This window comes from Monodon monoceros, unplaced genomic scaffold (genome assembly GCF_005190385.1).
Source record: "Monodon monoceros isolate NGI ecotype Baffin Bay Population unplaced genomic scaffold, NGI_Narwhal_1 Contig4658_ctg1, whole genome shotgun sequence".
In the NCBI taxonomy this organism is placed as follows: Eukaryota; Metazoa; Chordata; class Mammalia; order Artiodactyla; family Monodontidae; genus Monodon; species Monodon monoceros.
In genome coordinates, this window is record NW_021700534.1 from 8,373 (window position 1) to 20,797 (window position 12,425).

Consider the following 12,425-nt stretch of genomic DNA (forward strand, 5'->3'; position numbering starts at 1 on the left):
TCTACAAGATGCATCTCCCCGAAGATCCCATCAACCCCCCAAGTCACCATCCCCCCCCGCCCAGCTCTGAATCACCTTTCCTTTTCCCGCTAACAATGAACAACTGTCCGAAACTATAGCTTGTGTTTCTTCGAGATGCGCTGACGTCTGAGCGGCAGTGTCCGCGTGCCCGCGACAAAGCCTGCGGCTCGTTCGCTGGGCTAGGCGGCCATGTAACAGGGGCACAGGATGGGCTCGGGGCTGTAGAAGGTCCTGTCGCCACAGTGCGGACAGGGGTTGCCGCTGAACCAGACCATACTGGGAAGCCCCAACTCCTGCAGCACCTGTTTGAGCCGGGCGTGCAGGTGCGCCAGGCGGCCCAGGTGGACGGTGCCGTGCACGTCCTCGTAGCTCTCCAAGGGCGCGGGGTACAGCACGTGGCTCAGCTTGCTCAGCCCCACGGTGTGGCGCAGCAGGCTCTCCAGCACAGCCATCGAGATGGGGTTGCCGCAGAAGCTGAAGGTGGTGAGCTGGGAGCAGTGGCTCAGGGCGGGCAGGAGGGCGCTGAACTGGGAGTCCATGATGCCACACTCGTCCAGGTCCAGGTCCTGGAGGGTGGCCGAGGCCTTCTCGATCAGGACCCAGAGGGGCTTGGAGCTTATGCTGGTCAGGTTGACCCCGCTAAGGCTCAGATCCTTCAGCTGGCTGACGCTCGGGCACTGCGACAGATGCATCAGGTCTGCCTCTGAAATCAGGCAGTTGGTAATCGACAAGGTCTCCAGGGGGTTCTTCAGACACCTGGAGAGAGACAGAGCAGTCAGCCCCGGGAGGATGGAGGTGGTGGGCGGAGGGATGTGGGGTGGCCCAGGCCTCAAGGGAAGAGAGGCCCATTTCACCAGATCCCAGTCTTCCGGAGGATGCTGCATGGTCAAGGGAGAGGTGCCAGGCCAGCCCAAGGTTGAGCGGGGTCCTTCCCCATCCCTTATCTGCCGTGTGACGGGGTCAAGGGAAGGAATCCTCAAGTGCTCCCTGTGCTCACCCGTCAAGTGGGGGACGACGTACCCCTGCCAGGTGTTGTGAGCACAGGTAAGGTAACAATGGCAGGTGCCCACCGGGGAGCCTGACCCCAGGTCCCAAGTGAGAGAGGGGATCAGCAAACTACAGTATTGGCAGACATGACCTACACTGCTTTTAACTCGGGCTTCCTTCCTGCCGCCTCCTGGACCCCATCACCTGTTTCTCTGTTCCCAGTGAGAGTACTGGCATCTGTGCTTAAAGGGCTAAGCCAGGCAACGTCTGGCAACGTCCACAGGGGTCCAGCCGGCAGGGGCTAACTCTGGTCGCTGTATCAGCCACAAACCATCCCTCACTTTCCACAACTCTTTTTTTTGTTGTTGTCCTTGTGTCATGAACACGTTTATTCTTAATGCTTTGAGTTTGCAGTTGCCAGAAAGGAAATCAATCCAACTCTTTCACACAAATAAATCGGGCTGCATTCTCTCATCTTTCATCATTGTGTTCCAGGTAAAGCTATGATTCTATTTTAAGAATGAAGAACAAATTTCTAGAAGAAATAATTTGTTACTGAAGAATTCCTATATAATCAGAAGCCTTAGAAGCAAATAATAGTTGTAATTTGGACTCGAGATTGGAGCCACTTCAATAATGATACTCATCTGACTTTCTGCTTCTCTTCTCTGGACTATGTAGGAGCAATAACCGCTTAATGTCCTGATGGACGCCACAATTCTTCACTCCTGCTCCCTCCCCGTCATTTCCAGAATCACCCATTTCCCACATCACACCTCACCTGGAGCCTAAAGCAACCCGGGACAGACAGGAAAGTGGGATAGGTGGGAGGGACAGGCTCACGTGGACCAGCTGCTCAGCACAGAGCTTCCGATTTGAAACCTCACGTTGGATGGGCTTTCCCCTGGTTAATGTCCTCCTGCTTAGTTATTTTCCATCATCTCAGCTTAGACATCACTCTCTCAGGAAGAATTCCCAAAGCCACCCTCACCTGGCCCAAAGCCCCCACGATGCAGGTTCCCAGCAAAGAGCCCCCTTTGACAGGCATCTAACTGAAGCCACACCTCTGACCCTAACCCGGGAGGCTATGTGACAAGATGCCGGGGGACGGAGTGGCGGCATCGTGTGGACCTCTGAGTGGCCCGTGCACCCTGGCACCATCCATGGCAGGCAGACAGTAGACAGACACCCCACGGATAACGAAACGAGAGAGGCCTGCCCTGGTCTGCAGAGAGACAGCGCCACGCCTCACCTGAGCACCTGGTCCAGGCGGCCCTCAAGGAAGGAGATGGAATCCAGGTAGAGCTCCTGCAGGTGCTGCAGGCTGGGAAACTGGGAGGTGAGCTGGCTGACGCAACGCTCCTCCATGCCGGGGGCGGCGTGCGGTGTCATGTGGATGTGCGAGAGGAGCAGCCGGCGCAGGTTGACCATCTGGCCCAGGTGCGGCGCGAACCTGCCCAGGGTGGCCAGCTTCCAGGTGCAGTTCACCTCCAGGTCCTGGACAGAGTCGAGCTGCACCAGCTTCAGGATCTTCCTGATCTTCTGCATCGGCATGGAGAAGACCCTCAGCTTCTGACAGCACAGGCGGAGTGAGCCCCTCCTCTGCTTGACCTTCTTCAGGAGGTAGCTTAGGGATGCATCGGGGGTGCCCTCCTTGAGGCACAGGTCTATGAGCACCTCTACAGGGGCCGAGGTCTGCTTCAGCCACGCCCTTGCACCTTCCACCCGGCACCTCTTCCTCATGGGCCCGACCACCTCAGGCTCCAGCGGTGAGCACACACCAGCCCTGGTGCCGGACCACACGGTACAGAAGTCCTGCTGGGCGTTACGACGCAAATCCAGCACCTGCAGCTTCCACCGCCTGCGGGACAACGGGAGACACACTGAGCTGTGCGGAGACCCACGGGGACCAGGACCGCACGGCTCAGAACCCAGGCAAGGGTGCTACACCCCAGACACCAGCTGCTCCTCGAGCTTCCGGGGCCCCTCCTGGTCCCCACTTTAAGCGCCACGAGAAGGGGGTGAGCCCACGTGCCTTTTGTCACCTCTGCACCTTAAGTAGCCCTGCACGCCCGAAAGCCTATTCCCAGAGTGGCCCAGCCACGGCCCCAAGGCCTCCCCGTGGCCCCGCACCCCCACCCCCGCCGATGCCGGCTGCGTCTTGCTCAGATCCCCAGGCCCCACCCGCCTGCTGGGTCGCCCTCACCTGGGGCGGACCTCCTGGGCAAGCAGGACGTCCAGGCCGTCGATTGCAGCTTGGAAGATCTCCAGGTGAGGCTTGTGCTCCTTCATCAGGGCCCCCAGCGGGAGGCAGGGGAAGGGCCAGGCCTGCACCATCGCCTTCACGGCCTGGCTGTGCATCCCGGCAAAGGCCGCGGAGAACAGGGGTGGGAAGAGCTCAGCGGGCAGCTCCTCCAGAGCGGCGATGGCCAAGGCCTCATCCCTCAGCAGGCTCTGCACAGCCAGTTCCAGGAGTTTCGGCGGGGCCCGGATGCCCACCCTGAAGAATCTGCTCCAGAGTGAGTACTGGAGGGACACCAGAGAGCAAGGGGTGGGTCCTTCTCCGGCCAAGGACCGGCGACCCTGCCGTCCCTCCACCCTCTAGGGGACCCAACGCAGGGCCAAAGACACCCCTCTGGCCACAAAGCCACAGCTCTGGCCCTGCTGGCGCCAGGCCCAAATGAGGGGACAAGGTGACCTCTCGCCCTATCCCATATCCACCCATGCTGCATTAAACCCCAGCCCCTCTGAAAGGTGGGTACCTAGAAGCCTGACAGCTGACCCCACCCTCTCCGGAGAAAAGCTTCTGATTATCACTCAAGGACTGAAAACAACAGGAATAAGGAGTTTAGCACAACATGGCCTCTTCCTAAACTCCAACAAATAACCCAGATGGGAATGATGGAGGAGCACCCCACAGTGGGTACTGTTACCCCATTTTAAACTCTTTAAATCAGGGCTTCCCTGGTGGCGCAGTGGTTGTGAGTCCACCTGCCGATGCAGGGGACACGGGTTCGTGCCCCGGTCCGGGAAGATCCCACATGCCGCGGAGCGGCTGGGCCCGAGAGCCATGGCTGCTGAGCCTGCGCGTCCGGAGCCTGTGCTCCGCAGCGGGAGAGGCCACGACAGTGAGAGGCCCACGTACCGCAAAAAAAAAAAAAAAAATCTTTAAATCAGACACCATAAAGCAGCATGACAGTATTTAATAGCATGTGATGTTAGAGATTAAGAAAAAAAAAACTGATTCCAAGATGTACCTATGAGTATTACTATTATGGAATTGTTTTTATTCCATGGAATTAAAAAAAAAACTTTTCATTTCTAAAATGAAAACAAACCAAAAAAGCCCTTTAAACTAGTAAAAATCACAAAACCATAAATGATATGAACTATAATTACTAGTCACAAACCAAATATGTAAAATGTCATCCAAAAATTCCAACTAATTAGATGTCTTACATCAAAAAAAGAAAAAAATCTATTTGGTTAAGAAATACTGTAACTGTCTATGAGTGGCATAAACCAGAGCAGAAATCAAAACGTTTGGGATTAAGGCAAAACTTGACATAGAAGCAAAAGCGAAGCCTGCTACTGCAAACGTGTACAGAAGGCGAAGAAAAATTCTCTACAGGACCTTGGCCTGCATGGCCTGTCCTGTGGAGACCCTGGCTGGGGCAGTGGTCAGGGCCCGAGGCCCCAGATGCCAGGGCGGGTGTGGTGCAAGGAGCAATGTGCTCAGGCCTCTGAGTCCCTCCTCTGGCTCCTGAGAAGCCATGATAGGCCTTCCTGGCCACACTTTTCAGATCCCAGCTGAAATTTCCATTTCAAATGGAAAGCGGAATCTTATTACTGGAAATCCATCCAGCTAACGCTGATTTGACTTTCTCCTTACACACAACTGATAGGATCCTCTGTCCACTCGTGAAAGCAAAAGATAAAAGAAGAAAACCAACCTGCAAGCATATTTGCTCGAAGAGCATGGGCCACGTCAAAACCATCCCAATGTCTGAGTTAAGACAGCTTTGTGCAGACCTAGTGGTGTCACCCCAAAGGAAAAAGAAATATAACAAAATTCCTGAGAATCACACAGTCACTTATACGTAACCTAAAACTGCAAAACGTGTGCCCGTTCATGGGGGAACAGAGGTGACACTGAGGGATAGCGGGTCCTCCAGATTTTGAGGGTTAAGGCTTCCCCAAAGGAGGTCAGGTCAAAATTACAACTAGGAGCTGGCTGGGAAGAGGGAGGGGCTGGGCGTTTGTAATGAGACCAAGGAAATTACCCAAGACCAGGGAAAGTGTGTTGTGTTTGGAGGAATTCAGAGACTTTTGTCAGGATGGGCCTGAGAAATTGCCAGCAGGAGTGGCTACGGGGGGACCTGGTGGATCCCTTAAAGCCAAGGCAAACCCAAGACTCAATCTTCCTCCCTCTGTCCCTGCAGGCAAAGGGTGTTTCCTCCCAGAAGCGGGGATATGCAAATTGGCTTGACAAAATGAAATGTAGGCATGTGGGCTGGGAGAGGCGGGAACTGTGCTGGTGGCCAAACCTGGGACACACCTTACTCAGCCTGAAAGCCACTGAGGGGGTCAGGGCTGTGGGCTCTTTGGGCTCTTGGAGGCAGGGAGGGAAATAAACGTGGGCCAAGCACACATATCGGTGTCAGCAAAGGGCTGCAACCAGAAGAGGACTTGCCCCGAGGCTCAGGCGTCCTCTTCCACATCCCAGCCCAGGCTCTGTCCAGCAGCTTCAACCCTCATCATGACCTTCAAAGGCCCCTTCCCAGTGTTTGTGGATAACTTAACATTTCCTCAATCCTAGGAAACAAGGAATGCAAAGCGGCTTCAAAAAGCCCCCCGACCCCTCCCCTAAGGCTTTCACTTACAGGGTTTCTGATGCGAGAGTGCCATTAGGCCCACAAACAAAATTCAGCTTTTCTCTTGCTCTGCGTTAAGCATAGCTACCCTAACACCGAACTTCTCCTCAGGGGACGTGAAGCTCTGCTCGGTATTGAAGGGTCTGGGGGCGATGCCCCTGCTGGGCTGGCTCACACGCTGGTTCTGTTGAGGTTTCAGAACACAGGCTGAGGGAACCTCTCCACCCCCCGCATTGTGACGCCCCGACAATTCTATTCTGTGGGCGAGGTGGCAGCATTCTCTGAAGGATGCTCTCTGGTTTAGTAATTTCCCAGAGACTGCTATCTCCAAATTTCTACCGTCCCTATCAGCAGTTTGCCTAAAACAGGGTTAAGCTAGAATGTGCTCTATGGACACTCAACTCCCAGACCATCACCTTGACTGATCACCTGCAGGAAGTCGAGATTAGTAAGTTAAGCAGAATGTTCCTGATTCTGGAGCAGCCACTGAGTGGTGCTCGCACTTTTCATCCAGCACCTCAAATAACCTTCAGAGAAAAGCTGAAATTCAGTTAGTTTCCTTTTCAGCCTGGTGAGCCGGGGACTTGGCCAGGGGTGGACACTGCCATGCTCCGCTCAGGGAGTAACCAGAAGACCTGCTTGGGGGAGGGGTGTGGATGGATCTGCCCCACAGAGCGTTAGGAAGAGATGACTGACTTCACGTGGACCTCGGGGAAACAGGAAATGGCAGACATCCAAGCCTGGGATCTTTCCATGGGAACCCAGCATCCAGGAGGAGATCCAAGGAGGCAGGAGCGACCACTGCCTTCGAATGATGTAAAAATGGGAAGTATAAGCCGAACATTCTTCCCCAGCGAGCAGGGGACATTCCTCTGTCCACCTGCACCTACATGCAGAGCCTGTTTGTCCGGAGGCAGAAGGACCATGGGCACAGCTGCAGGAAGACCTGTCCTTCCTGCCCAGTGTCAGGACTGGCCCAGGACGACTCTCAAGGCCCAGGCATGAGTCAATTGGGGGGACGTTTCTACCACGTCCTGGTCACCTGTTCTCATGCTGCACAGGCCAGAGCAGCCTCTCAGCTCATGGTGGGGGGGTGTCCTGTCCCCCTTCCCGTCTCCAGTCACAGAATTTCTACTGGGATCGCAAAGCATCTGCCCCCAGGGCCTTCCTGGAGTCTTTAGAATGCATGTGTGTCCCCAGGTTCCTGCTCCTGGCCTGTGCTGACGGGGCAGCCCCCTCTTTCTGCATCCCTGGCAAGTCACCCCACCTCTCCCAGAGCCTGGGGTGTGGCCACAATGCGGGGAGGGTGGGAGACCGGACATCCTTCCACTGGCATCAACAGAAATCACGGATTTCTCCCCAATTCTTCTGACATAACAAGTGTAGAAGAAGGTAAAGAAAAGGCCAGCTACTTTTCTGCATTCAAAGAAGCACCAGAAATGCTGGAAGATGACCCTTCCTGGCTTCCAGAGGAAGACCCCAACCCTGCTGGTCTTCAGAGGCACGAGGCTGACAGAGGCCCTGGGTGCCAGGCCGATGGTGGCTTCTCCTCCTTCGGCTCTCTTGACCCAGCCTCGAGCAGACAAGATCCTACTCAGGATCTGGTACGTCTCCTTGCCCTCTGCAGTCAGATCTCTTCTTGCCCTGGAATATTTTGCCCTCTGGGCCTCTTGAAAAATCGAAGGTCTCTGTCAGCCCTCTCTGCCTCTTTCTGCACTTGGCAAGATGTGGTTCCACTTCACATCCAATGACATCTAGACCGAAACAAGCAAGTCTCCCCACTTCTTCCTCCCCAGTGAGGACGCATCTGACATCCAGGTCACCCTGGGTGCAGCCAGTTAATCCTGAGGGAAGTGCTTCTAGAGGCAAGTAGGGGTGCGGGAGGCTGAGGGCCCACTCCAGGCTGGTTGGTCGGGGGATGGCCCAGGACGAGGGGGAAGGAGGGAAATGGCAGCAGAGCCAGGGGCCTGGTTTCCTGGCTCTCAGAGCTGTGTCCTTTATATGCTGAAGCCATGTCTGGGACCACTAAGGGCACTTGGGGACTGGGAGTGTCCCCAGGATCTGGCTCTGTTTGCCTTGGTCTGGGGGAGGTGCCAGTGGCTGTCCCCCTTGTCAACTCCAAGGGACAGAGAGGGAGCACTGACCCTAGACACAAAGATGAGAGAGGTTCAGAGAGAAGGGGAGGCCCCAGTCTTGGCCTTTGGCCCCGGAGAGGATGCTTCTCAGGACTTTGCACGGTCAACCTCGTTATTGCCTGAGATGGTGGGAACTGTGCTTTTGGAGAGAGGAGGAGAGAAGAGGGGGCTGGTGTTGCATCCCTGTCATCCAACTGACCCCAAATCTCCAACACCAAGCCATAAGCTTACTGTGGATCAGAGTGACACCAGGTGCGTTGGGCTGTCCGGCCCTTTGCACTGGACCTTTTTCCACTGGAGGAGGGTCGGTGAGCCTCAGGACTCGGGGAGCACTGGCTCCACCTTTGAGGGGACAGCCCACCCTGTGCTGAGGGCTGGCAGGAGGCACCAGGCAGAGGGGACGCGCTCACAGGGAGGTCTCCCGCCCAGCTGGTCCCCTCGCCCCCATACCCAGACTCCCCCTCTATCGGCAACCCTCGATTTACTCAAAACATTTACAGAGTGCCTGCAGCAGACCATCCACTGCTGTTCTGGGGAGGAACAGCCCAGTGACAATGTCATGGTCGTCTTCTAATTAGAAGTACATACTAGGGAGATGATGTACAACAGGGTAAGTGTAACTGACACTGTTGTAGGTTACGTATGAAAGTCATGGAGAGAGTAATCCTAAGAGTTCTCATCACAGGGGAAAAACGTGTTTTCTGTGTAATTTTGTATCCATATGAGATGATGCATGTTAAGTCAACTCACGATGCTGCACCCTTTAAACCTATACAGGGCTGTATGTCAATTCTATCTCAGTAAGACTGGAAGAAATAAAATGTCATGGTCTTCCACTCAGGGTGTCTCTGAGGCACGGACCTTGCATTCAACTGAGCAGACAAATGAAAAACAAGCAAGTTGAAAAAATAATGACAGGCGGACGTGGCCTGCACGGTGGGGCAGGGCCACCAAGGCGACCATGCATGCTGGAACTGCAAAGCCAACCTTCATAATCTAAGGCAAAATATGACTTTTCCTGCAGCCGTTACATATTTTTTGAAAACGTTAAGAACCCTCTTAACACGATCCACTGTAATGTTTAGAAAAGTAAAAATAGTAAAGCTATTTTTTTTTTTTTTTTTGCAGTACGAGGGGCTCTCACTGTCGTGGCCTCTCCCGTTGCAGAGCACAGGCTCCGGACGCGCAGGCTCAGCGGCCATGGCTCACGGGCCCAGCCCCTCCACGGCATGTGGGTTCCTCCTGGACCCGGGCACGAACCCGTGACCCCTGCATCGGCAGGCGGACTCTCAACCACTGCGCCACCACGGAAGCCCAGTAAAGCTATTTTTTTTAGTACACTGTGATTTTAAGCACTGAGAAAAAGTGTTTTGTTTCTTTGCGAAAAACTCATCAAGAATCCTGTCAACACTGCTTCCCTGCTTCTCATCACATAACTTTCAGTCGGGGCTGAGTGTCCTTCCTACGCCCGGGCAACCTGTCACTCTGCCTTTTGTTTTTGTTTTTTTTTTAATTTATTTATTTACTTTTGGCTGCATTGGGTTTTCGTTGCTGCATGCGGGCTTTCTCTAGTTGCATCGAGCGGGGTCTACTTTTCGTTGTGGTGCTTGGGCTTCTCATTGCGGTGTCACTCTGCTTTCTAAGCCTGGATCTGCTTCCAACATTTCACCCTTTGTGTTTTCAGGGCCTGACATTATCTCCAGGTTCCTTTACTGTGAAGATGTTTGCTGGCATCACTGCCTCTGGGACATCTTCATTTTTTTGTCACAACCATGTTCTTCATTGAAGCTTCTCCAGGAGATGGGGACAAGGAGGCTGAAGCTGGATTCTGAATCAGAATGATGAGTCAGTCAACCATTCCTCGTGTTTGGTAGAGCTTAAATCACCAAAGCGTTTCACTCTCCTAGCCTCGGGTTCTCCCTCAAGATCTGAAATGTCGGCAGGGGCCTTAAATTGCGTTTTCCTTTCCCTGTGCAGTGGCTGAGGCTCAAAAGGGCAAGTCCTTTGCACCTGTGTCACAGAGCCAGCCACGAGAGGGTGACACGGGAACGAGGCCCCTGGCTCCTGGCCCAGGGCTCGCTAAGCCATCAACGTGCCAGCCCAGTGGGACTGTGCCCGGGGAAGTCGCCTGTGGATGGGCACAGCCCACTCTGTTCGTGGACAGTGGACAAGGTCACGGACGAGAGCAGAGGACAGGAGCCTCCATTCAGGGGACATCACCCACCACAGTCTAGGCACTCAGCAGGTCTGTGGGTCCTGCCAGGTCTTCCAGGAAGATGGGGGGAAGGGCGATATATCGGGGAGAAATCCAGAAAGGCCTGCACTCACTGGTACCTCGGCTCAGCAGCCGTACCCCGGGAGCTCAGGCTCCAGGAAACCTCCCAGCACTGCTTGCCCTCGGCAGGAGGAAGTAAGCAGATTCGCTGATACGGTGTCGCCTGAAGAATTTGGGAAGCAGCTGTGCACAGAGGTCCCTCCCACACGTGAGGCAGGGGCTAAGAAAGGTGTGGGGAGCCCAGCCTGGCGCCATGGCTGCAGAAGAGCTTGTGGGGGTCTCCGCCATGGCCTGGGGTCTGCTCATGGTCTGTCTGCACAGCTGAGAGGCACTAAGGAGGGGACCGTCTGGCAGCCCAGGGCTGACCCCCTTTTCTTCCTTCACCCTGAACATCTCTGGAGTGATGACCTTGACCTCTCCCCTTTGCACATCCTGCTCCTCTCTGGGTCCTGAGCGCAGTCTGTCCTGAAACAGCCACTCAGTTTCTGTGGTTCTGGGACAGAGAGGCCACATTTCCTGCTCTGGAGGCAGCAGTGATACTGGGGGTTACAGCCCAGTGTGCTGGTATCAACAGCACCCATATGCTGCCCAGCACCCCCAGGGCACGAGGTCGTCCTCGCTCCTGGGGTCCCTCTCCATCCTCCAGTTCCAGGTCCGCCTCCCTGGCCTCCTTGGGCTGCAGCTGGAGGACTCGTTGTGCCCTCTGGGTGCTTTCTTTCCGGGACCGCCCCTAGGCCCAGGGGTCCCAGCCCACCGCTTAGGGAGACCAAAACCTCCCTGGGCTCACCCACCCTGCCCCTGCCCAACACCACACAGGAGTCAAGTCTCTGGGGGCTGATGCCAGCCCTGCTCCTTCGTCCCAAGCACAGGTTCTGAACGTAACCGTGGCTTCGGGAATGGGACCCCAACACATTGCAGCTGCTTCTTCTAAGAAGGCAGCAGGATGAAAGCTCTCTTGGGAAAATGACTTGGAAAAATAAAGGCTGCTCATCCTCCTCCCGCTGTGAGGGCTTCAGGATGCAGATTGCATGCAGCTCCACGATTAACAGCACTGAGGGGGCAACAGGACATCCTGGGACATGATGAGATGCAGAAGACCAGCTTACCTGAAGATGTCTTCCACCGCGCTCGTCCAGCTCACGCTGGCCTCAGGTCCTCCGACACCTGGTCTCCCTGGTTTCCTACCGTCTCAGTCACCCGTCTCCACCCAAGTTTGAGAATAAGAACCCAAATTCTCGGGTTTCCCTGGTGGCGCAGTGGTTGAGAGTCCGCCTGCCGATGTAGGGGACATCGGCAGGGTTCGTGCCCCGGTCCGGGAAGAGCCCACATGCCGCGGAGCGGCTGGGCCCGTGAGCCATGGCCGTTGAGCCTGCGCGTTCAGAGCCTGTGCTCTGCAACGGGAGAGGCCACAACAGTGAGAGGCCCACATACCGCAAAAAACAACAACAAAAAAACAACAAAAAAAACAAGAACCCAAATTCTCCAAAAAACAAACACACGGTGTGTTCACACGTGTAGTTATGAAGCCACAGTGAGAACTCTGCTGGGTGAACTGAAAACCGGAGCCCCGACCCTGCCGTTTCAGTGAGAATCTGTTTGTATCTCCAAACCCGAGAAATTTCTCATCGGCTGAAGCAGCAGACAATCGAAGGAAAGACCTGATGCTCGGGTCTAAGGGACCTTCCTCTAAGGGCACTAACCGCCGTCCTGCAGCCCCAGTTCTGCCCCTTTCTCTGGCCCCCCACACCCTGGCACCTCCCGAGGGGACCCCATTTCCAGCGCAAAGCAGCACCCAATGAGCTCTGGCCATCCCCGCAGACCCGGGTTCCCTGGATTATTACGTCCCCCACGCGGCGCTGCGGCCTCTTCACGGGGCACGTGGCCCGGGTAGGCCCAAGGCGGCCCCCCACCGCGTGTGGCCTCCGCTCCAGCCCCAGGTCGTGAGAGCTCGTTTTCCGCTGGAGAACAGGAGCGGGGGCCCGCAGGGGGGCCCGGGGACTAGCTCAAGGTCACCCCACGGGAACGCGGGGGCACCAGGACGGGAACTTACCCTTCGGGCCACAGCGCCACGCCACACGATCCCCCACTTGCGCTCTGCGGACAAAGAACCGCGAACTCAGCAGCGCCCCGCCC

The 12,425-nt window shown here is 55.5% G+C and overlaps 1 protein-coding gene across 1 annotated transcript; it reads right to left on the reverse strand.

Annotated features, from left to right (window-relative positions):
• Positions 1 to 200: 200 nt before the first annotated feature.
• On the reverse strand, positions 201 to 12,250 carry LOC114887464 (melanoma antigen preferentially expressed in tumors-like; the record flags this gene model as incomplete). The annotated part of the gene is made up of 4 exons (XM_029209299.1): positions 201 to 777; positions 2,261 to 2,869; positions 3,215 to 3,534; positions 12,134 to 12,250. Coding segments are annotated over 4 exons (1,623 nt in total), but the record flags the coding sequence as incomplete, so codon positions are not given.
• Positions 12,251 to 12,425: the final 175 nt, after the last annotated feature.